Source organism: Geotrypetes seraphini, chromosome 12 (genome assembly GCF_902459505.1).
Source record: "Geotrypetes seraphini chromosome 12, aGeoSer1.1, whole genome shotgun sequence".
In the NCBI taxonomy this organism is placed as follows: Eukaryota; Metazoa; Chordata; class Amphibia; order Gymnophiona; family Dermophiidae; genus Geotrypetes; species Geotrypetes seraphini.
Window position 1 is genome coordinate 78,596,254 of NC_047095.1, and position 25,021 is coordinate 78,621,274.

The window sequence follows — 25,021 nt, forward strand, 5'->3', positions numbered from 1 at the left end:
TAGCAGAAGTAATGGCCACCAAAAAGACCGCCTTCAAAGTAAGGTCCTTCAAAGAACAGTCGTCCAAGGGCTCGAAAGGCGGGCGCACCAAAACAGAGAGAACCAGATTAAGATCCCAAGAGGGAACCGAGGGCCGTAGGGGAGGCCTAAGCAACTTGGCCGCCCGCAGAAACCGAATCACATCAGGAAGAGCCGATAAACGCTGACCTGACACCAACCCTCGAAAGGCCGACAGGGCCGCAAGATGAACCCGGAGAGAAGACCAAGCAAGGCCTCTATCCAGGCCATCCTGCAAGAACTCTAGAATGTTAGGCAGAGAAGCGCGAAAAGAGGTCACTCCCCGCGCCCGACACCATTCCTCAAAGAGACGCCAAACCCGCACATAAGCCCGAGAGGTAGAAAGCCTCCGGGACCCCAACAGTGTAGAGATCATCTTGTCTGAATATCCCTTCTTGCTAAGGCGACCCCTTTCAAGAGCCACGCCGTAAGACAGAAGGGAGACGGGTCGAACATGGGAATGGGACCCTGCATCAGAAGGTCGTCCGAGAGAGGCAGAGGAAGAGGAACCGCCACCAGGTGCCTCACCAGATCCGCATACCACGGACGTCGAGGCCAATCCGGAGCCACCAGCACCACCAAACCCGGATGGTGAAAAATGCGAAGAAGCACTCTGCCCACCAGCGGCCAAGGAGGGAACACATACAACAGCCCCTCCGTTGGCCACGGCTGGACCAGAGCATCCAGACCCTCGGCCAGCCCTTCCCTGCGACGACTGAAGAAGCGGGGCACTTTGGCGTTGCCACTCGTGGCCATCAGGTCCATCAGGGGCTGCCCCCAATCTTGCACTATCAACCGAAACGCTCCGGCGCCGAGAAACCACTCTCCTGGATCCAGGAAGTGACGACTGAGGAAGAAGTCATAGAAACATAGAAAAATGACGGCAGATAAGGGCCACATAGCCCATCAAGTCTGCCCACACTATTTACCCACCCTCTTAGGTCTTCTGACCTCTTAAGTATAATTGTAATTATACTGTCACTCTACTGACCCGCTCATTCAAGTCCTAGTGACCCTATCCTTGGCATGACCTCGTAGGGATCCCACATGGGTATCCCATTTGTTCTTGAAGTCTGGGATGCTGCATGCCTCGACCACCTGCACTGGAAGCTTGTTCCAATGCTCGATCACTCTCTCCGTGAAGAAGTACTTCCTGACGTCTCCACGAAACTTCCCTCCCCTGAGTTTGAGCGGATGTCCTCTTGTGGTCGAGGGTCCCCTGAGAAGAAAGATATCGTCTTCCACCTCGACCCGTCCTGTGATGTACTTAAATGTCTCAATCATGTCTCCCCTCTCCCTACGCTCTTCAAGAGTGTAGAGCTGCAATTTGCTAAGTCTTTCCTCGTACGGGAGACCCTTTAGCCCCGAGACCATCCTGGTGGCCATCCGCTGAACCGACTCAATTCTGAGCACATCCTTACGGTAATGTGGCCTCCAGAATTGCACACAGTACTCCAGATGAGGTCTCACCATGGCTCTATACAATGGCATCATAACTTCAGGTTTCCTGTTGACGAAGCTTCTCTTGATACAACCTATCATCTGCCGTGCTTTAGATGAAGCCTTCTCCACTTGAGTGGCTGCTTTCATGTCAGCACTGATGATTACTCCCAAGTCTCGTTCTGCCGTAGTTCTGGTTAAAGTTTCTCCATTCAAGGTGTAAGTTTTACAAGGATTTCCGTTACCGAGATGCATGACCTTACATTTCTTGGCGTTAAAGCCCAGCTGCCATGTCAAGGACCAATTTTCTAAAGTACGCAGGTCTTGTTCCATAGCATCCTGTAGTTTATAGCCGTTTACTATATTGCATAGTTTGGCATCATCAGCGAATAAGGTTACTTTGCCTTGAAGCCCTTGAGTCAGATCCCCAATGAATATGTTGAAGAGGAGTGGGCCCAGGACCGAACCCTGTGGCACTCCGCTAGTCACCTCCGACATTTTAGAGAGGGTACCGTTAACTACCACCCTCTGAAGTCTGCCATTAAGCCAATCTTTAACCCATGCAGCTAGAGTCTCTCCTAATCCCATCGATTTCATCTTGTTCAGCAGCCTGCGGTGTGGGACACTGTCGAACGCTTTGCTGAAGTCCAGGTACACTACGTCCAAAGACTCTCCTGAGTCCAGTCTTCTTGTTACCCAGTCAAAGAAGTTGATTAGATTTGACTGGCATGACCTACCCTTGGTGAATCCATGTTGGTTGGGATCCCGGAGATTTCCCTCGTTCAGGATCGTATCTAATTTATACTTAATTAGTGTTTCCATGAGTTTACACACAATTGAGGTGAGGCTTACCGGTCTATAGTTTGCAGCCTCAGCCTTGCAGCCCTTTTTATGTAGAGGAACGACGTTGGCTGTTTTCCAGTCTAACGGAACTTTCCCCGTACTTAGTGAGAGATTGAAGAGCACTGCCAACGGCTCTGCCAGAACGTCTCTCAATTCTCTGAGCACTCTTGGGTGTAAATTGTCCTTTAGCCTTGCCAGTTCGTTGTAAACGTCCCCAGGTGTGAACTCAAAATTCTGAAACGGGTCATCCATGTCTTGTTTTATCATCAACTGTGGTCCGTGTCCCGGTGCTTCGCAGGTGAAGACTGAGCAGAAATATTCATTTAGTAGTTCTGCTTTTTCTGAATCCGCCACCGTGTAGTTTCCGTCCGGTTGTCTAAGGCGTACTATACCGTCTGTGTTCCTTTTCCTATCACTGATATACCTAAAGAAGGATTTGTCCCCTTTTTTAATGTTCTTTGCCAGAGTTTCTTCCACTCGAAGCTTGGACTCCCTAACTGCTGTTTTGACCATTGCAGATCTGGTCTTATATTCTATTTTAGTTTCTCTTCTCTGTGTACGTTTGTAGGAAAGAAATGCTTTTTTCTTCTCTTTAATGAGGTGCGAGATCTCTTCAGTGAACCATTGGGGTTTGTTGTTTCTTTGTCGTTTATCTACTGATTTTATGTAGCGATTAGTTGCTTCGTGTATGGATGATTTCAGGTACGACCACATAGTTTCCACATTGCCGGTCTCTGCTTGGTCCTGCAGCTTCTGATGAACGAAATCGCCCATACGTGCGAAGTCGGTGCCCCGGAATTGGAGCACCTTTGTTTTTGTAATTGATTTAGGGGATCCTTTCCCAAGGTTGAACCATACCATGTTATGGTCGCTGGAGGCTAGCGTATCTCCTACCGAGACCTCTGAGACGCTTTCCCCGTTGGTGAGTACTAGGTCTAGGATCGCCTGGGCTCTAGTGGGTTCCGTTACCATCTGTCTGAGATGTACTCCTTTTATGGAGGTCAAAAGCCTCCTGCTGCTGCTGGTTGTTGCTGAAAATGAATTCCAGTCTGCATCAGGCATGTTGAAGTCCCCTAGCAGTACAGTTTCGCCCCGTAGAGTTATATTCTCTATGTCTTCAATTAATTCTGCGTCTATGTCTTCCGGTTGTCTTGGAGGTCTGTATACCACTCCAAGATACAGGCATTTTTTGCCACCTCTTGCCAGGTTTACCCAGAGGGATTCCCCGGTATACTTGACATCAGTGATCCTGGTGGTCTTGATGTCCTCTTTAATGTATAGTGCTACCCCTCCTCCTAACCTGCCCTCTCTGTCCTGACGAAGTAAACTGTACCCCGGTATAGCCATATCCCACCCATGTGCGTCCGTGAACCAAGTCTCGGATATTGCCACTACATCCAGGTTGGCATCCCTTATTTCAGTTTCCAGTTCTAGAATTTTATTGCCTAAACTGTGTGCATTAACATACATGGCCCTCCACACTTTGTGTTTGCTGAGTCCCTGTAAGGCTATTCCTGACTGAGTCTGTGTGGCTCCTAGAGAACTGTTTGCATTTTGGGTCCTTACCTTGGAAACAGAGTGTCGACTCGTCCCATCTGGATAGTTCCTTTCCACACCAGTATATGAGTAGGTCCCCTCCCCCAACTTACCTAGTTTAAAGCCCTGTGAAGCAGGCGGGCTAGTCGGTGTCCGAAGACGTTCTTACCTCTGCTGGTCAAATGGAGTCCGTCTGGTCCCTGTAGTCCCTGCAGCGCCTCTCTATGATCCAGGAATCCGAAGTTCATATCTCGACACCATCCTTGTAGCCATTCGTTCGTTCTCCGGATGCATTCATCTCTGGTTCTTCCCTTGCCTCTAACTGGGAGGATTGATGAGAAGACTACCTGCGCACTTGTCTGCTTCAGCCTCTCTCCCAAGGCTCCGAAGTCTCTGGTGATGGTCTCTGGGGTGTTCCTGGCAGTGTCATTCGTACCTATATGGATAAGAAGCATAGGAAAATGGTCATGAGGTGTAAGTAGTTTACCCAGGCTGGTGGTGACGTCCCGTATTTTGGCTCCAGGCAGACAGCAAACCTCTCTTGAGTGAGCATCCGGTCTGCAGATTGGTCCCTCGGTGCCCCTCAGCATGGAGTCCCCAATGACTATAACTCTGCGCTTCTTCCGTTGTGGAGGGGGAATTCGGTCTGCAGATGGGGTTGCGTGTTGGGCCTGCTCCTGTTCTTTGAGTTCTTCGTGCTGGGCCTGCTCCTGTACCTTGTCGGCGGCTTCTTCCTGAAGAATCTGGAATCTATTCTTCAGGACGAGTTGAGGGGTTGATGTAGGGTTGGCCTGTTGGGAAAAAAAAGAAGAGGATGAAGAGGTTGAGAAATGGGGGGGGGATCTTCTATGTTTACCTGTGGAAGAGGTCACCAACTGCCAGGTGTCATTGCCGCCAGCCATTTCCTGTATCCCAAATGTAGGCTTCAAAGCTGATGATTTGGGTGTCTCTAGAATTGAATTGTCGTGGGTCTGCTCTGTAATTTGGGACAACTCCTGGACGACTCCGTCGATGTAGGCTTCATCCTCTCGGATGCTTCTCAGGCGGACCACCTCCTCCCTGAGGCTCCACAGTTCCTGCATGAGGGCTCCATCCAGCTGAGCGGCCTCCTCTGTTTGCGTGGAGACTGTAGTGTAGTGCCCGGGGGTGGATTCGGTCTGCACGGAGACCTCTGTCCACCTTCCTAAGTCCTCCTCCCTTTGTACGCCATCCGTGATCTCTTCCAGGGTCCCCATGGTGGCTGGAATGCTGGATTTGATTGTAGCCTTGACGCTTCTAGTCCTCCCTGCCATTTCCGAGTTGCAAATGAGATCTGCCTGTCAGTAATTAGAAAAGAAAAGAGAGTTAGAAAAAAATCCTACTGAGAGCTAGTGCAAGATTATGACAGATTTGGGTGTCTGAGAGAATACGAAGTTAGGAGCTGAGGGTATCTGAAAGGGTTGGCTGAGTGTGAGTGTGAGTTAACTTTGCGTGCAGCTATCTGAAAGAATAGAGAGAGAAGAGAAGAATGACAACAGAAGAAGAAAGTGTTTTGGTTTTTTTTTTTTTTTTTTTTTTTTAATTAGAAGTTTGGGATTCGCTGCTGGGCTGCCCGGGCTCCTTCCAAGGCTCCTACGCAAAGGCGATCTCGCTAAGGCGAGCGCCTTTGCCGCTCGCCTTCGCCGTGCGCCGAACGGCCGCGCGCCGTTGGCACTCCCCCTCTTAAGGGGGAGTCCGGGCGCCGATCCTCCTGTCGCGGCTGGTGACGCGGGTGGGCGGAGCTAACTCTCGCCGCTACCCGCTCCTCACCGCCGCTGTTCTCCTCGCGCTCCCTTTGCCTCTCCTCTGCCCTCTGCCACGCGGCTGCTGTGGCTTTCTCCTCGCCCGGCTCCCTTCTCTTAAGGGGGAGTCCGGGCGCCGATCCTCCTGTCGCGGCTGGTGACGCGGGTGGGCGGAGCTAACTCTCGCCGCTACCCGCTCCTCACCGCCGCTGTTCTCCTCGCGCTCCCTTTGCCTCTCCTCTGCCCTCTGCCACGCGGCTGCTGTGGCTTTCTCCTCGCCCGGCTCCCTTCTCTTAAGGGGGAGTCCGGGCGCCGATCCTCCTGTCGCGGCTGGTGACGCGGGTGGGCGGAGCTAACTCTCGCCGCTACCCGCTCCTCACCGCCGCTGTTCTCCTCGCGCTCCCTTTGCCTCTCCTCTGCCCTCTGCCACGCGGCTGCTGTGGCTTTCTCCTCGCCCGGCTCCCTTCTCTTAAGGGGGAGTCCGGGCGCCGATCCTCCTGTCGCGGCTGGTGACGCGGGTGGGCGGAGCTAACTCTCGCCGCTACCCGCTCCTCACCGCCGCTGTTCTCCTCGCGCTCCCTTTGCCTCTCCTCTGCCCTCTGCCACGCGGCTGCTGTGGCTTTCTCCTCGCCCGGCTCCCTTCTCTTAAGGGGGAGTCCGGGCGCCGATCCTCCTGTCGCGGCTGGTGACGCGGGTGGGCGGAGCTAACTCTCGCCGCTACCCGCTCCTCACCGCCGCTGTTCTCCTCGCGCTCCCTTTGCCTCTCCTCTGCCCTCTGCCACGCGGCTGCTGTGGCTTTCTCCTGAACATTTTCTACCCCGGCTATAGGAGAAGCCGAGAGGTCCAGAAGATGGGACTCCGCCCAAACCATGAGCCGAGCCGCCTCCTGCGCCACAGGACTGCTCTTGGTGCCCCCCTGACGATTGACATAAGCCACCGCCGTGGCATTGTCCGACAGGACTCTGACCGACTTGCCCAGCAAAAGGGAGTGGAAAGCTAACAGCGCCAGCCTGACCACTCTGGTCTCCAACACGTTGATCGACCAGGAGGCCTCCTCCGCGGACCAGGTGCCCCGAGCTGAGTGGCCCATAAACTGAGCCCCCCAACCGAGGAGACTCGCATCCGTAAGGAGCACCGTCCACTGCGGGAGATCCAGACCCACCCCCTGAACCAGGTGAGGGGTCCGGAGCCACCAGCGCAGACTGCAGCGCGCCAAGCCTCACAGGGGAACCGGAACATCCAAATCTTGCCTCCGGGGAGACCACCTCCGGAGCAGAGCATACTGAAGAGGACGCATGTGGGCCCGCGCCCACCTCACCACGTCCAGGGACGCCGCCATTGACCCCAGGACTTGGAGGAAACCTCGCACCCGAGGACCCCGGGACGCCAAAAGCAGGCGAATCTGAGATTGCAATTTGCTCACCCGGGCCTCTGGAAGGAAGACCTTCCCCAAGGAGGTGTCGAACATAACCCCAAGGCACTCCAGACGCTGAGCCGGGACCAACCGACTCTTGGAAAGGTTGACCACCCAGCCCAGCGACCGGAGAAACTCCACCACCCGAGCCGTAACCCGGGAGCTCTCCTGCAACGACTTTGCCCGAATCAACCAGTCGTCCAGGTAGGGGTGAACCAGGATGCCCACCGACCGCAAGGCTGCCGCGACGACCACCATTACCGTGGTGAACGTCCGAGGAGCCGTGGCCAGACCAAAGGGAAGCGCACAGAACTGAAAGTGCCGCCCCAAGATCGCAAAGCGAAGGAAGCGCTGATGAGAGGCCCGAATTGGAACCTGCAAGTAGGCCTCCGTCAGATCGAGAGACGTAAGAAACTCCCCCGGCTGAACCGCCAGAATGACCGACCGCAGCGTTTCCATGCGGAAAGACGGAATCTTGAGAGCTCTGTTGACCCCTTTCAAATCCAGGATGGGCCGAAAGGTCCCCTCCTTTATGGCCACCACAAAGTAAATGGAGTACCTGTCGGTGCCCCACTCCGTAGGGGACACCGGCACCACTGCCTCGAGATCTAGCAAACGCTGAAGGGTCTGACGAAAAGCCTGCGTCTTCCATGGAGTCTGACATGGAGAAGCGAGGAAAAGGTCCGGCAGAGAGCGGGTAAACTCCAGAGCGTAACCGTCCCGCACCACCTCAAGGACCCACTGATCGGACGCGATCTCGGCCCATTTGGGGAAAAATTTGCGCAGCCGGGCCCCCACCGGAACCAAAGGGGGCGCCGGCAAGGAGTCATTGCGCAGGACGGGAAGCGGGGGAACCGGCGGAGGGATTCCCTGCCCCCCGACGGGCCCCCCGAAAGGGCTGCATGCGCTGGAAGAACCGACCCCGGGAAAAACCCTGAGCCGGGAAAGAAGCAGCCCCACGCCCCGGGCGATACTTGCGAAATTCCCGCAAACGCCCCCGGGCAGCCCCACACCTAGACGCAGGGCGGGCACGGTCCTCAGGCAGACGGGGCACCTTCGAGTCCGTCAGAGTCTGAATCAACTCATCTAATTCCTCTCCAAACAAAAAGACCCCCTAAAGGGAACTTTAGTAAACTTAGCTTTGGACGCAGAATCCGCTGCCCAAGCGCGCAGCCACAAAATACGCCGCGCGGCCATGCCATAGACTTAGCCGAAATCCGCACCAAGTCATAAAGAGCATCTGAGAGGAACGAGGCAGCCATCGCAATCTTCGCTACCTCCTGATCCACTAGAGACCAGTCATCAGACTCCCGATCCAGGACACGCTCAGCCCACCGAAACACGGCGCGAGCGACTAGCTCCCCACAAACAGCCGCCTGGACCCCAAAGGCAGAGACATCAAAATCATACTTAAGAAGTGTCTCTAACGCACGCGCCTCCGAGACCCTAAGAGCAGAACCGTCCATAACAGGCACGGTATGCCGCTTAGGAAGTGCCGAGACCACCGCGTTCCCCATTGGCGAAAATAAGGTAGCCCTACCTCCCTCCGGGACGGGATACCCAAGAGCCAAGGCGCACACCAAATGAAACTGCGCCCATAGGCCACTGCGCCAACACAAAATCCCGCAAATCCTGACGCACAGGAAAAGAGCGGGAAACAGGACAGACCCCCTGAAGCAGAGGGGCCCCCATACGCGGGGTCTCCGGCGGCGCCACTGCAAAAATGCAGCACCAAGGAGACCTGCTACACAGGTCTAAAAGCTCATCCCTCTGAATAAAAAAGCGCACCACGGACGCATCTGCTCTGGAAGACGGGAAACCCGCCGCCCCGCTGCCAACAGGCGTCCCCTCTAGAGGATCCTGGAAGCCCGCCAAAGCAGCCAGGTCCTCAACCAGGCCAACACGCTCCTCCGCCCACCAATTCGCAATCCAAGCCCCCCCGCGGGCGCTTGGATGAGGGAGGAGGAAGAGGGGACGCCAAACGAAAAGAGGGAGGCAAAGCCATAGGGGGCGCGGAGGGAAACCCCCCCGAAACCCCCCAGGCGCACGTGGGACCCCCAAAAGTCCGCACAAAGAAAGAAAATAAATTGGGGGCAAAAAACCCCTGGGGGTCCCCAGGGACTCCCTGCCCCAGCAGGGGTCCATGCTGAAACCTGCCCCTGTGATCGCCATACAGGGGGAAGGTCACCTGAGGTTGCAGACAAAATGGAGGGGCCAGACAAAGAAAATGGCGAAGTTCCCGCCAAAAATGCTCCCTCCATGGCCTGTAGCGGCTGAGAAGACTGAACAGTCTCAGCCGCTAAGACAGGCAAGTCGGCATCAGCTGTCAAAAAATCAGCTGAGAGGGAATCCTTCGGGGAATCCCTCCGTGGGCGGTTGTGGAAGACCGGGCTTCCCCACTGCTCCAAGCCGACTCGCGAGGCACCATCGGCGGGGAGCTCTGGGCGCCTGCAGCCGCTGCCGACGGAGCTCCACCACCTCACCGACCCAAACCGCCGAGTTCAGGCCGGCCGCGAGTGCCTCGCGGCTGGACTCAATTGTGTCCTACTCCCCCGGAGAAGGGCACAATTGCTCCATACGCGACCTAGCTATAAAAAAGTGCCGGTTACATGACAAAAATACAGTAAAATACAGTTTTCTTAAAGGGAAACAACCCTTCAGACCAGCACTACCTCAGGATTTTTTTTTTTTTTTTTTTTTTACAGAACAGACTCCACAGGCTCTCGAAGCAATATGCCTTGCTTGACTTAGGGGGTAAGGCTTACTGCTGAGGCTCCTCTAAAAAAATGTGGGGAGGTGGAGGAAGTGGGGGGAGGGACCCCGCTCGTGACCCGCCGGGTTTGACACCCCCGAGGTCGGACGGATCCCCAAACAGGGCCCGACCAAGCTCCGTCCGGCCAAAAACAGGGACAATAAACCCCTAAACAAATTCCAACAGCCCTACCAAGAGAGATGGGTACAGATCACTCAACACCTGCTGGAGACTGAAAGAAGACTGAGGGAAATAGAGAAGGGAGGATAGTATATACTGTCCCAAAGTTTTGTTTTCAGTCTCCACCTGCTGGTCATGATTAGATATATACCCATTCGTAAAGTTAACCTCTACTGGTCTGGAGAGTGCTAAAGAACAACCTTTTTTTTTTTTCATTTCCGGTGTAGTTCATTGGTTGAATAGAGATTTCCTGTAAATGCATGCTTCTTCGTGTTTTTGTTCGGCAGTGTCATAGCAACCATCATACCTTGGGTATTTCTGTGTCTCTGAGGGACTATATGGCAGGGAGACATTCACCTCGCAATCCTCTCAGTCTATTTGAAATCCGACTCAATCCTCCAACTCCCTGAGTCGTGCAGCAACACACAGCATGAAGTCAACATTCCGCCCCTCCCCCATGTCAGCCACTCATCCATGCTCTCACAGTTATGATTTTATATTGAACGTATTTTATTAAAGTATAAAAAGAAACAATATTCTTTACAATTGTCATTTTATAAATATAAATATTCAGAGCAAGGACCAACAAAACCCCTGTCTCCCCTCCCCTTCACATATATCCCCTCTACTATCAAGAAAACTGAACAAGCCAAATTATTACAGAACTAGTCTTATAGCCCGTTACATTAACGGGTGTTAGAATATATGTGTGTGTGTCTCTCTTTATTTCTTTGTCTCTCTCTCCTTAGCCACTTTCTTTCTGTCTTTCTTTTTCCTTGGCTGTCCATCACCACCCCTTGCCTGCTCCCCCTGTCCATTCTCCCTTCCTTTTACCTCCCCTGTGTCCACTACCACCCCTTCACAGCTCTCCTTATGCAGCAGCCCTTCTCCCTTTGTTTTACTTCCCCCCTGTCCAGCAGCACCTTCCTTCTCCCCCTGTCCAACATTAGGCCTCCGTTCCTTTTTCTTCACCCCCCCCTGTCCATCAGCACCTCTTTCCTTCTTCCCCTGTCCAGCAGTAGGCGTCCCTTCCTTTTTTTCCCCCCTCCTTCTTATCCCTATGATACACTTACCTTGCTCTGCCCCTGATCAGAGGTTCCCGACAGCCGTCCAGTTGCACCCATTGGAAAAGTTCCCTCTGCGGCATCCCGCACCCCTCCTGACGCGACTCCCGCTGTCTTTCTTTCTGTCTGTCTGTCTCTGTCCCTAGCCCCCTTTGTCTGTTTGTCTTTCTGTGTATCTCCCTGCCCCTGTGTCTTTCTTCTTTTCTTTCTGTCTCCCTTCCTCCCTGTCTGTCCAAAGCAGCATTCCCTCCCCCTCCATTTCCCTCCCCCCACACCAGTTCCCTGTGAACCTGCCCCTGTGTCTTTGTCTCCCTTCCTCCCTCTGTCTGTCCAAAGCAGCATTCCCTCCCCTCACACCAATTCCCTGTGCAGCATTAGCGTTTCCTCTACCCCCTTTCCCTTCCCGCAGTCGCGACTACAAACGCGGTCCCGAGTCCTTTGCCGGCCCCCCCTTCCCTTCCCGCGGGCCCGACTACACATGGCGATTCAAGCCACGTGTGTAGCAGTCTTCACACGCTGCTTTGGGTCCTTCTACTGTCCTGATTTACTCTGGCACGTCCGGAACAAATCAGGGCAGTAGAAGGGCCCGAAGCAGCGTGTGAAGACTGCTGCACACGCTGCTTAAATCGCCAGTCGGGCCCACGGGAAGGGAAGAGGGGGGGCAGCAAATGACTCGGGTCCCGGGCAGCGGAAAGTTGCTGGGCTCCTCGGTGGGGGCGCTAAGCGGCCGCGATCCCTCTCCTCCCAGACCCCCCCTGATCCCTCTCCTCCCAGACCCCCCCTCCCGCTGGAGGAATGGAGATCGACAGCTACAGCCGCTGGCTTCGGCATCTTCTATCCACTGCGGCCAACCCTAGCAGAAACAGGAAGTAGTCAGAGAGAGCAGGCCGCAGTAGACAGAAGACAGCAAAGCCAGCGTTAGCGCGGTGCAGCGCTTTTCTCTTCATTTAAAGGCGGGTGAGCCGGCGAGAAGGAGGAGGTGGTGGTTTGGGCAGTGAGTGAGGGCGGGAGGGGGGGGAGTCGCCGGCTGTGCTGTGCTTTCCCGATCTGGCCACCGCATACGCACTGTGACCACGGACATACGGATCACAGATCAGGGATTACAGATCACGCAGGTCTGAGTGCGCATGCGCGGCTAGCGTTTTATTATATAGGATGCTACACAGAAATATCATGCTAACAGAATACTGCAGTCACACATGATAGGAATAGTGTTAGGCTTTGCAGTCCCCAGTTATGTCTCTAGCAGGATATATATTTCTAATCTGATATATTGTAATGACAAAATAGAAATAAAATGATTTTTTTCTACCTTTTGTGGTCTCTGCTTTCATCTTCTTTCCACTCTTCCTTCCAGAGTCTGCCCATTCCATCCACTGTCTGGCCTCTCCCCCTTCCATATGTCTCCCCTTTCCATCCAGCCTGTGCCTCCTCTCTCCTTTTTACATCATTCATTCCAGCTTCACTGCTTTCTTCATTTTTATCTCTCCTACACCAGATCTAGCATCTTTATCCCTCTCTCATTTCTCAGCATCAATCTCTCTCTACTTTCTCATTCCTCTGTCTCTCCCCTTTCCCTCATCTGATCTCCATTCCAACCTGACCCCCTTCCCCTCCTGTAATCTCCCTGCCAGTTGTTTCTTTCCTTTTTCCCTTCTCCCTTCCCTCCTTCCCCCTATCCAACTTTAACTCTCTTCCTATCCCTTTCCCTCCTCCCCTCCCAGTAGCATCTCTCCTTCTACCTCCCTCCAGGTCTAGTAGTAGCTCTCCCTTTATCCAGCAGCTTCCCAGCCTCCAACAGTGGCTTCCTCTCCTTCCAGCAGCTCTCAGTACTTGCCTGCAGCAGTGATTTACTTAGGCAGCCTTGGGTCCGTTGCCACCTCTGAGGAAAGGGGAAGTTGCCAAAGTGAATCACTGCCCTGGTAAGTACAGAACTGCTAGGAGAGGAGACAGCCACTGTTGAAGGCTCCCTGCACATTCATGACCCCCCCCCAAGTCGGCAAAAACAGCTTTGCACCGCAGGCCCTGCCGCCCAAGATGAGCCAGAGGCGCCTACCCGCCGCATCCTGCACGTGGGCAGACTCTCAGCACAAACGCTGCTGATGGCCCCAATCGACACGCTGACCTCCCCACGCACGCTAACCATCTCCTCTCTGCCTGCACTTTCCCCGCGGCCCTCTTCGGCGACTCGGCAGGGGCAGCGATCAAGACAGGCTGCCGACGTCGGGCATTCCCTCGCTGAGTCCCGCCTATTTTGTTTCAACTTCCTGTTTCCGCATAGGTGAGACTCACAGAGGGAATGACCGACGTCGGCAGCCTGTCTTGATTGCCCGAGGCTGGGAGGAACAGATTTCCGCGAACACCACCGGGGCAGGAAATTTAACGGCGTCCATCTCGCCGGTCTTGCGCGGACCGGCAGGAATTTTCTGCGGACCGGCGGTTGAAGAACTGTGCTCTAAGAGGTGTTAAGAAGATGTGTTAATGTCTGATGCTTAGGATGGACAGCTTAGGATATACAATGGGTCCAGGTGCACAGATAACTAAGGTTAATCAGAAACTATTGTCAGAGGCATACTGGAAATTACATTTGACTTCCGTCTATTCTTTTCCTGTCTAGCACAAGTTTACTAAGGATGGGGATGCTTAACTTCTATTGAAGCTCAATAGATTCTATATTTAGAATAAGTTTCCAAACTATAAAAGCTCCCTCGCAACATCACCCCCCTCGTCTTGCTCCTCTCTTGTCTACCTTCTGGAACCTGAAGCTTGGGACATCACCCTCCCCACCCCCCTATTTCTCTCTCTCTTTCTTTGTGTGTTCTCTCTCATTCACAAGAACACAGAAGCAGCCTCTGTAATTGTAAAACTTATATCTTTCATTAATTTTAATGCTTAATTGTAACTTTTATGAATCTTGCTTTTCTGTAAGCCTATTTCTATAATATACAGTAGTACCTCTGTTTACGAGTGCACCGGTTTGTGAGTGTTTTGCAAGATGAGCAAAACATTCGCAAAATCGGCGCCTCAGAAACCGAGCGTGCCTCGATTTGCGAGCAGCACCCCCCGCGATCCGGCACCCTCTCCCCCGCCGCGATTGGGCACCCCCCCCCCCCCCCGCTTCTTACTATTATCTGGGCACCGGCATGTCCTGTGCGTTGGTGCCGGTGCCCAAAGATCGGCCTCCTCTTCTTGCTGGGCCTTGAGCATCTCCGCATGCTCAAGGCCTGCGAGTTCACGTTCTCTCCGAGATCTCTGAGAATCTCGGAGAGAGCTTGAACTCGCAGGCCTTGAGCATGCGCAGATGCTCAAGGCCCAGAAAGAAGAGGAGGCCGATCTTCGGGCACTGGCACCAATGCACAGGACATGCCGGTGCCGCTGCCCAGATGACAGTAAGAAGCGGCGGGGGGGTGCCCAATCGCAGAGGGGGGTGCCGGATCACGGGGGGGAGAGGAGGGTGCCGGATCGTAGGGGGGGGCCTTCGGGGGGAGCAATGCCGGTTCTTGGGAGGGGGGAATAGAGCAGCGCCGCTGGCCTCGGGGGGTGGGAACATATCAAAGCGAGTTTCCATTATTTCCTATGGAGAAACTCGCTTTGTTAAACGAGCATTTTTGATTACGAGCATGCTCCTGGAACGGATTATGCTCATAATCCAAGGTACCACTGTATTCTTTATGTAATCACCTCTGGCTGTGCGAGAGCGGACTGCTGAGCATGATGGATCACTGGTCCGACCCAGCAGCGACAATTCTTATGTTCTTAACCAGATCTTAATCCACAATAGGACACTACCTTCTATCGCAGAACTTTATAATTTCCTCATGAGTTGTTCACAAGGGGTTTTACCAAATGACTTCTGAAAATCCAGATACACAATATCAAGTAGCTTATTTGTATCATGTTTTTTCACCCCTTCATAGAAGTGTATCAGATTGTGAAGGGGAGATTTCCCTTGGCTAAATCCATGTTCGACTTTCTCCCATTAACCATGTGTATAAACAGTAAATTTTGATCTTACTAGTAGTGTCAACCATCTTGTGCGTGTAAGTGTGTAAGTCTGTCTGTCTTTTGGACGAGCCCAAAAGCTCAACTTACTCAACACAGCATAAAATAAAAGTCAATTAAAAAAACGTTGGGGGATAAATACACAGGAGAGCTTAGTTTTACATCCATTTACCTGAAAGGAAAAACCAACACTTAGAAGTTGACACTGCTTTACATGGGAAGGGCCACACATGTCACAACTTTATATTAAAATCCTGACCTGTAACATCAGTTCTTTCCCAGAACTCAGATATAAGAACATAAGAAGTTGCCCCCACTGAGTCAGACCAGAGGTCCATCTTGCTCAGCGGTCCGCTCCCGTGGCGGCCCATCAGGCCTAGTGCCTGAACAGTGGTCCATGATTAATTTTGTAACTTACCTCTAAACTCATCCCTATAATCTACCTCTACTCTTATCTGTACCCCTCAATCCCTTTGTCTTCCAAGTACCTATCCAAAGCTTCTTTGAACCCCTGTAGCGTGCTCCTGTTTATCACATCCTCTGGTAGCGCGTTCCATGTATCTATCACCCTCTGTGTGATAAAGACTTAGTCCTGCTTGTTGATGCAAAATTCACTGTTTCACTGTATAAATGTGTTAAAATTACTTTTAACATGTAAGGCTGAGTAGAGAACATGAGGCAAGAAAGGTGTCATGCCTCCTTAGGAATGAGATTCAAACAAAATTCTCACCTGAAAGCAGAACTTTGTTTCTTCATCAGCTTTCATAACGGGAGGAAGCTGCAGGAAATCTCCACATATTATTAAATGAATGCCTCCAAATGGATCATCTCTCCTCCGAACAGCTCTGCAAATACAGTAATAAACAGAGATAAATATATATAGTATCAAAAATGGAAATTAGTTCTTATCTGCTAATGTTCTATCCTTGAGTTCCTCCAGACCAATGGGCATTTGCACACCTACCATCAGTTGCAGACTGAGCACTAATCAGCTGTGACATCACAAGTATCATACTCAGACTAGTTCCAGCCAGTATTTCTTCAACAAAGCGGTAAGGATGCAGATTGTGAACCTTGAGGATCTGCCTTAACCATATTAAATGTTGCTGGACATTTTTAATTAATCAATATTGCTACTCCTGCCTTCTTTTTTATCGCTGGTGTATATAAAGCACAGTTACTTACCGTAACAGGTGTTATCCAGGGACAGCAGGCAGATATTCTTGACTGATGGGTGACGGCACCGACGGAGCCCCGGTACGGACAATTTTAGAGTGATTGCACTCTAAGAACTTTTTAGAAAGTTCTAGCTCGGCCGCACCGCGCACGCGCAAGTGCCTTCCCGCCCGACAGAGGCGCGCGGTCCCTCAGTTAGTATAAGCCAGCTAAGAAGCCAACCCGGGGAGGTGGGTGGGACGCAAGAATATCTGCCTGCTGTCCCTGGATAACACCTGTTACGGTAAGTAACTGTGCTTTATCCCAGGACAAGCAGGCAGCTATTCTTGACTGATGGGTGACCTCTAAGCTAACAAAAAGAGGGATGGAGGGAAGGTTGGCCATTAAGAAAACAAATTTTGTAATACAGATTGGCCGAAGTGACCATCCCTTCTGGAGAATGTATCCAGACAATAATGAGATGTAAAAGTGTGAACTGAGGACCAAGTAGCAGCTTTGCAGATTTCCTCAATAGGAGTGGAACGGAGGAAAGCTACAGATGCTGCCATTGCTCTGACTCGATGGGCCGTGACAGAACCTTCCAGTGTCAGTCCGGTCTGAGCATAACAGAAAGAAATGCACGCTGCTAGCCAATTAGACAACGTGCGTTTAGAAACAGGGCGTCCCAATTTGTTCGGATCAAAGGACAGAAAAAGTTGGGGAACTGATCTGTGGGGTTTCGTACGCTCCAGATAGTAAGCAAGAGCCCTTTTACAATCCAAAGTATGCAGAGCTTGTTCCCCAGAATGGGAATGAGGTTTGGGAAAGAAAACCGGTAGAACAATGGATTGGTTGAGATGAAATTCCGAGACAACCTTGGGGAGAAACTTTGGATGTGTACGTAAAACCACCTTGTCATGATGAAAGACCGTAAAAGGTGGATCTGCAACCAGTGCATGAAGCTCACTGACTCTCCTGGCAGAGGTAAGAGCAATAAGGAAAAGTACCTTCCAAGTGAGAAATTTGAAAGGAGAAGTAGCTAAAGGTTCAAATGGAGGCTTCATTAAAGCTGAAAGAACCACATTGAGATCCCAGATAACCGGAGGGGCTTTAAGAGGTGGTTTCACATTGAAAAGCCCACGCATGAACCTGGATACCAGGGGATGAGCTGAAAGAAGTTTTCCATGGACTGGCTCATGAAAAGCTGCAATGGCACTGAGGTGGACCCTGATGGAAGAGGACTTCAGGCCAGAATCAGACAAAGAAAGAAGATAATCCAACAACGTCTCCACTGCTAGGGAAGTGGGATCAAGATGATGAAGAAGACACCAGGAAGAAAATCTTGTCCACTTTTGATGGTAACATTGTAGAGTGGCTGGTTTCCTGGAGGCATCCAGAATGGAACGAACGGGCTGAGACAAAAGAGTATCAGTCGAATTCAGCCCGAGAGATACCAAGCCATCAGGTGTAGAGACTGGAGGTTGGGATGCAGAAGGGTTCCCTGCTGTTGCGTAAGCAGAGAAGGAAACAGAGGAAGAAGAAAAGGTTCCCTGGAACTGAGTTGAAGTAGAAGGGAGAACCAATGTTGCCTGGGCCACCTCGGAGCAATCAGAATCATGGTGGCTCGTTCCCTCTTGAGCTTGAACAAGGTTCTCAACATGAGAGGCAGAGGAGGGAAGGCGTACAGGAACAGATTCGACCAGTCGAGGAGAAAAGCATCTGCTGTTAGACGGTGTGGAGAGTAAAGTCTGGAGCAGAATAGGGGCAGCTGATGATTGTGAGGAGCTGCAAAGAGGTCTATCTGAGGAGTGCCCCATTGATTGAAGATAGAGTGCAGAGTTACGGGATCGAGTGTCCACTCGTGAGGTTGGAGAATTCTGCTGAGTTTGTCCGCTAAGGAATTCTGTTTCCCTTGAATGTATATAGCTTTCAGGAAGAGATGATGATCTATGGCCCAAGTCCAGATCTTCTGGGCTTCCTGGCATAAAAGGCGAGAGCCTGTCCCACCCTGTTTGTTGATGTAGTACATCGCAACCTGATTGTCTGTGCACAACAGAAGGACCTGAGGAAAGAGAAGGTGTTGGAAGGCCTTGAGGGCGTAAAACATCGCTCTGAGCTCCAGGAAATTGATTTGATGTTTCCTCTCCTGGGCTGACCAAAGACCTTGAGTCTGGAACTCGTTCAAGTGAGCTCCCCATGCATACAGAGAGGCGTCGGTGGTGATGACTAGTTGATGAGGAGGCTGATGGAACAGAAGACCTCTGGATAGATTTGAGGATACCAACCACCATTGCAGAGACTGACGAAGAGATGATGTCACAGATATGTGTCGTGAGCAAGGGTCCGACGCTTGGGACCACTGGGTCGCAAGGGTCCATTGAGGAGTGCGCAGGTGAAGACGGGCATGAGGTGTGACATGAACTGTGGATGCCATGTGTCCCAAGAGCACCATCATTTGCCTTGCTGAGATGGACGGCAGAGGAAGTACCTGGTGACATAGAGACTGAAGGGTCTGAAGACGATTGGATGGCAGGAAAGCTCTCATGAGGAGTGTATCTAGGATCGCTCCAATGAATTGAAGTCTCTGAGTGGGAATGATATGGGATTTGGGTAGATTGATCTCGAATCCCAGAAGTTGTAGAAACTGGATGGTTTGGTTGGTGGCCAGAAGGACCGCTTGGGCAGAAGTGTCTTTGATCAACCAATCGTCCAGGTAAGGAAATACATGCAGGTGGTGAGAGCGTAGAAAAGCCGCCACCACAATGAGACATTTGGTGAATACCCTTGGAGATGAGGCAAGACCGAAGGGCAGCACCTTGTACTGGTAATGACAATGATTGATCATGAATCGGAGATATGGTCTTGAGGTTACATTGATCGGTATGTGAGTGTAAGCCTCTTTGAGATCGAGGGAGCATAGCCAGTCGTTTTGATTTAGAAGGGGATAAAGGATGGCTAAAGAAAGCATCTTGAATTTTTCTTTTACTAGATGAATGTTGAGATCGCGAAGATCCAGGATGGGTCTGAGATCTCCTGTCTTTTTGGGAACTAGAAAGTAACGGGAGTAGAATCCCTGCCCCTTTTGATCTAGAGGAACTTCCTCTATAGCGTTCAGAAGGAGGAGGGATTGGACCTCCTGAATAAGGAGGGCTGATTGAGGACTGTTCAAAGCAGACTCTTTTGGCAGGCTTTGAGGAGGGAGAGTCTGAAAGTTGAGAGAGTAGCCGTGGCGGATGATGTTGAGGACCCATTGGTCCGAAGTGATTACTTCCCACCGGCTGAGGAACAGAGAAAGTCGACCTCCTATTGGTTGAGGCAGGAGAGCAGGAATAGGGATACTGGCTATACTGCGGAGAATGAAGTCAAAAGGGCTGTGACTTTTGCTGAGGAGGTTGTTTTACAGCTTGTTGCTGTTGCTGTTGTCTGGGAGGCTGACGTTGCTGTTGCCTCTGACGCCTAGGTTGTTGAGCAGTGGTAGGCAATGGACGGGCTGTGAAACGGCGTTGATAGGCCGATTGCTGCCTGTATGGTCTTGGCGGAGGAGGCTTCTTTTTATTCTTGAGCAGGGTATCCCAGCGCGTCTCATGAGCAGAGAGCTTTTGTGTGGTTGAGTCCATGGAATCCCCAAAGAGCTCATCCCCTAGACATGGGGCATTGGCTAACCGATCTTGATGGTTAACATCAAGCTCGGATACCCGAAGCCAGGCCAAACGACGCATAGCTACTGACATTGCTGTCGCTCTGGATGTAAGTTCAAAAGTGTCATATATGGATCTCACCATAAACTTACGCAATTGGAGAAGAGACGACAAGCATGTGTGAAAAGCGGAATGCTTTCGTGAAGGAAGATATTTCTCGAAAGAAGCCATGGTGGTAAGGAGATGCTTTAAATAAAAAGAAAAATGAAAAGCATAATTACTAGCCCTATTAGCTAACATAGCATTTTGGTAGAGCCTCTTACCAAATTTATCCATGGCCCTTCCTTCTCTGCCAGGAGGGACAGATGCATATACACTGGCTCCTGAAGTCTTTTTAAGGGTGGATTCGACAAATAAGGATTCATGTGGTAGTTGAGGTTTGTCGAACCCAGGAATGGGAATTACCTTATATAGAGAATCCAGTTTACGTGGGGCCCCTGGGACAGTTAAAGGAGTCTCTAAATTCTTATAGAAAGTTTCCCTCAGGATGTCATGAAGGGGAAGTTTCAAAAATTCCTTTGGAGGCTGATCAAAATCAAGGGCATCCAAAAAAGCTTTAGACTTTTTGGATTCAGCCTCCAAAGGAATGGACAAGGACTCACACATCTCTTTCAAAAAACTAGAGAAAGAGGAAGTGGCCTGTTTGGAGGATGGGTCAGGGACAGCCGAATCCTCCTCCTCTGAGGAACATTCTCCTTCAGAAAGAAAGGGTTCCTCTGAGTCTCCCCACAGATCAGGGTCCCTTACATGGGAAGAATGGTCCCGAGACTCAGGTGTCGACGTTTGCATGTGTCGGGTTTTGCGCATCGACTTACCCGACCTCATCGATACCGTGTCCGGAGAAGTTATCGGACGCACCGGTGCCGAAGTCTGCACCGATTGATGGTGAGCTCTCGGCTCCGGTGCAAGGACTGGCATCGATACCGATGAGGTTAGGTGAAGCGGTACCGAAACAGTGGAAGCGGTTAATACGGGTTCCACAATCGGTACCGACACAGGTTGTTCAACAACCGGTACCGATGGCTCGGTGCGAACTGGCACCGGAAGGTTCGGTGTCATGATAGCAGGAAGGAGTCGTTCTAATTGTTCCTTAAGCTGCACCTGAAGGATGGCCGTAATGCGGTCATCGAGGGATGGCACCGGTACCGCTTTTTTCTTCTGCGGTACCTGCGGTGCCGCTCGACGCCCCGGAGATGAGGAGCCCGATGTCGAGGGACTCACCTCTATAGGGGCGGAGCGCTTCCGCTGGCGTCGAACCGGCGGCAGGATTGGGCTCACTGCACTCGAGGCCGGAAGACGTTCCAGCGGGGAAGGCTTCTTAGCCGGCTTACCTGACTGTTGGGATGCCGGTGTGGAATCACGCGGCGTCGAAGACGAGGGTGCCGACTGAATCGGTGCCGAAGCCGGAGTCGAAGGAACGGGGTCGGACATCTCGGCACCGAACAACAATCGCTGTTGAATTAAGCGATTTTTTAATGTTCGTTTTTTCAAAGTAGCACAGCGGGTGCAAGAAGAGGCCTGATGCTCAGGACCCAAACACTGTAAACACCAGTTGTGTGGGTCCGTGAGAGATATAGGCCTAGCACACCGCTGGCACTTTTTAAAACCCGGTTGAGGGGGCATGAAAGGAAAAACGGCTTCCGCCAAATCGAAGGCCGAGGCTTCGATGGTGGCAGAAGGCCCCGCTGGGGAAAACCGAAAATTGAAGAAAAAAATGAAAGATTTTTTTTTTTTTTTAACAAAATAAAAGAAAGAAAAAAGGCAAATTAAGCCAAACGTTTACGCGAGCGGGAAGGCAAGTTAGGAAAAATTTCAACAGCCGTTGAAAACGCGTCTTCTTAGCTCCACGGAAACTAAGAAACTGAGGGACCGCGCGCCTCTGTCGGGCGGGAAGGCACTCGCGCGTGCGCGGTGCGGCCGAGCTAGAACTTTCTAAAAAGTTCTTAGAGTGCAATCACTCTAAAATTGTCCGTACCGGGGCTCCGTCGGTGCCGTCACCCATCAGTCAAGAATAGCTGCCTGCTTGTCCTGGGATAAACATTGTTTTATCCAATTACCTGACAGCTTCATAGACTTTATCCCAGACAAATGTGTCTCTTGCAGAAAACAAATATCTATATTTTGTTGCTTAATATATGACAATACCTTTTTCCTTTTTATTGGATGATTGAGGCCGTTTACGTTCAAAGAAAAAATTTTAAAACCCATCATATAAATGAAATATAATATACAAATATATCCATCTCAAACATAAAATATAAACTTTTTCTTTACCCTTAAACCAATATACAAATTTACCCTCCCTCCCAACCTTCCCCATCCCTTCCATATTCCCATCTCCTTCCCTCCCCACCCCTATCATGAATGAAAACTTCGAAACGCACATACTGACTGAGTAAAAGAAAAACTCCCCACAGGCAACATCATACTCATTCTCCCCTCTCTCTAATTCTTACAAAATAATCAACTCCAAACACTCCTACAATCAATCCATTCTTCAATACCCTATATAACCATATTTAATACAATCCCTTTATATAAACTTTTCCATTCATTCAAACTACCAAACATCCTTCCACACTATATTATATCCATTACCTCAGAAACCTATTTCTTATATTTATATCCACCTAAGATTAATACATTTTTATTTTTTTTTAACCATTCGAATTAATCTATAAATCAAGTTAAAATCAATCATATCATATACGTAAATCTCACAGTCCTATCATTTCACATCATATTCCATTGCATTTTCCTATTTCAAATTCTTCATCTTCTTCCAATTTTATCCAAACAAAGTCTAACAGAAGTTCTTCTTATCCTTTGAGATCCATTTTCGATTTCTTCTCACAAAAAAAAACAAAAACTGCAAATTCCACACATCGTCAATGGAATATCTATATATCATCTATCTCATTTTATTCACTCTTAGATGTGAATTATAAATCAAAATAAGGATCAAGCCATATCACACAAGCAATCCTCACAGTTCCAGCAACTCTCATTAAGTTTCATAAAATTTTTCATCTTATTACAGTCTGAGTTCCCACACATCTCGATTGGAACACTTATGCATCATCATCCTGCTGTTTCTGTCACACTCAGATGTGAATCAACAATCAAAGTAAGGATCAAGCCATTTCACAAAAGCGATCCTCACAATCCCAGCACTTCACATCAAGTTTCTTACTACAGTCTGATTGTCCACATATCTTTAATGGAGCACTTATGCTTCATCAGCCTTTTATATCAGTCAAACTCAGATGTGAATTATAAATCTAAGTAAGGATCAAGCCTTATCCTATAAGCGATCCTCACAGTCTCAACACTTTACATCAAGATTCATTATATTTTCCATCTTATTATATTCTGAGTTCCCACACATCTCAAATGTAGCATTTTTGTATCATCAACCTGTTATCTTAGTCACGCTCAGATTAGAGAGCTGCACGGGAACGGGGATGACGGGAATCCCGCGGGACCCGCGGGTTCCCCCTTTGGGTCACGGGGATCCCGTGGGGACGCCCCCTAGGGTCGCGGGGATCCCGTGGGGACGCCTCCGAGGGTCGCGGGGTTCCTGCGGGGTTGGATCGCAGCGGGGTTGGTCGAGCCGCGAGGGTAGTCTCCTTCTCCTTACCTGCCCTGTCGCAGCACACATCCGAACGGAAATCTTCTCGATGTCAGCGCTGACGTCGGAGGGAGGGCTTAAGCAAAGCCCTCCCTTCCTCCGACGTCAGCGCTGACATCAGGAAGACTTCCGGTCGGCTGTGTGCGGCAGGGCAGGTAGGAAGAAGGCAATGGCGTACGAAAGAAGGGGGAGGGGGCGGACCGCCCCGGAGAATGTGCACAGCCGGTCAGATCCCCCGATCGACCGACAACAGGCCCGGCCGACAAATCTCCCTGCCCTGTAGCCGCGAATCTAAATTACCTCTTACAGCAGCTTCACTACTCCAGCTGCTGTAAGAAGGTAATTTAGATTCGCGGCTACAGGACAGGGAGATTTGTCCGACCGGGCCTGTTCTGTTGTCGGTCGGGTGCAAAAGCGCCACAAAGGTGGAGGCAGGGAGGGAGGAAAGGTGGAGTGGAGAAGAAAAGACGCTTAAGGGGGGATAAGGCCGCTGAAAGTACTGGGGAAGACAAAGGGGTGGAAAAGAACGCTGAAAGGACATGGGGTAAACGGGAGAAAGGGGGGGGGAAGGACCCTGAAAGCACTGGGGAAGACAAAGGGGTGGAGAATGCCACTGAAAGGACATGGGGGAAAACAGGGGGGGAGAAGGCCGCTGAAAGGACATGGGGAAGACAGAGGGGGGAGAAGGCCGCTGAAAGGACATGGGGAAGGCAGAGGGGGAGAAGGCCGCTGAAAGGACATGGGGAAGGCAGAGAGGGGAGAAGGATGCTGCCTGACAGGACATGGGAAAGATGGTGGGGGAGAAGGACACTGAAAGGAAATGGGGAAGAGGGAATGGGAAGAAGACGCTGGCAGGGAAGAAGACAGAGGTGCCAGACTATGGGGGGAGCGGAGGGAAAAAGATGGGTGACAGACCAATTTGGGAGGGGGGAGAAAGGGAGAGGCACAGTAACAGAGCAAATGGAAGACACAGAGAGAAGAGAGGCAGTGGATGGAAGGAATTGAATGAGAACATGAAGAAAGCAGAAACCAGGCAATAAAGGTAGGAAAAAAATTATTATTATTTTTTTTTTTTGCTTAAGGATAAAGTAGTATATTAGTTGTGTTGATAAAAATTTATAAACATTAGAGGCTCTGGTAGAAACCCGTTTACAAAGTATGTATTCTTCCCAATTAATATTTCCAAATTAATAAAGTCTTTTTGCTTATTTTTAAATGGGTTTCTACCAGAGCCTTTAATTCAGTAGCATAATTAAATGAAATAACTATTTCTGTAGTTTATAGGGACAGGCGGGGACGTAGGGGATTCCTCGCGGGGACGGGTGGGGACGGAGGGGATTCCTCGCGGGGACGGGTGGGGACGGAGGGATTCCTCGCGGGGACGGGTGGGGACGGGTTGGACTTTGGCGGGGACGGGTGGGATTTCTGTCCCCGTGCAACTCTCTAGCTCAGATGTGAATTATAAATCCAAGTAAGAATCCAGCCATAT

At 50.9% G+C, this 25,021-nt stretch overlaps 1 protein-coding gene across 1 annotated transcript in view; it reads right to left on the reverse strand.

Annotated features, from left to right (window-relative positions):
- The window catches only part of PIF1 (PIF1 5'-to-3' DNA helicase), a 179,096-nt gene that overhangs the window by 137,608 nt on the left and 16,467 nt on the right, over positions 1 to 25,021 (reverse strand). The window contains 1 exon segment of the mRNA XM_033916027.1: positions 15,779 to 15,893. Coding sequence (XP_033771918.1) covers positions 15,779 to 15,893 — 115 coding nt within the window.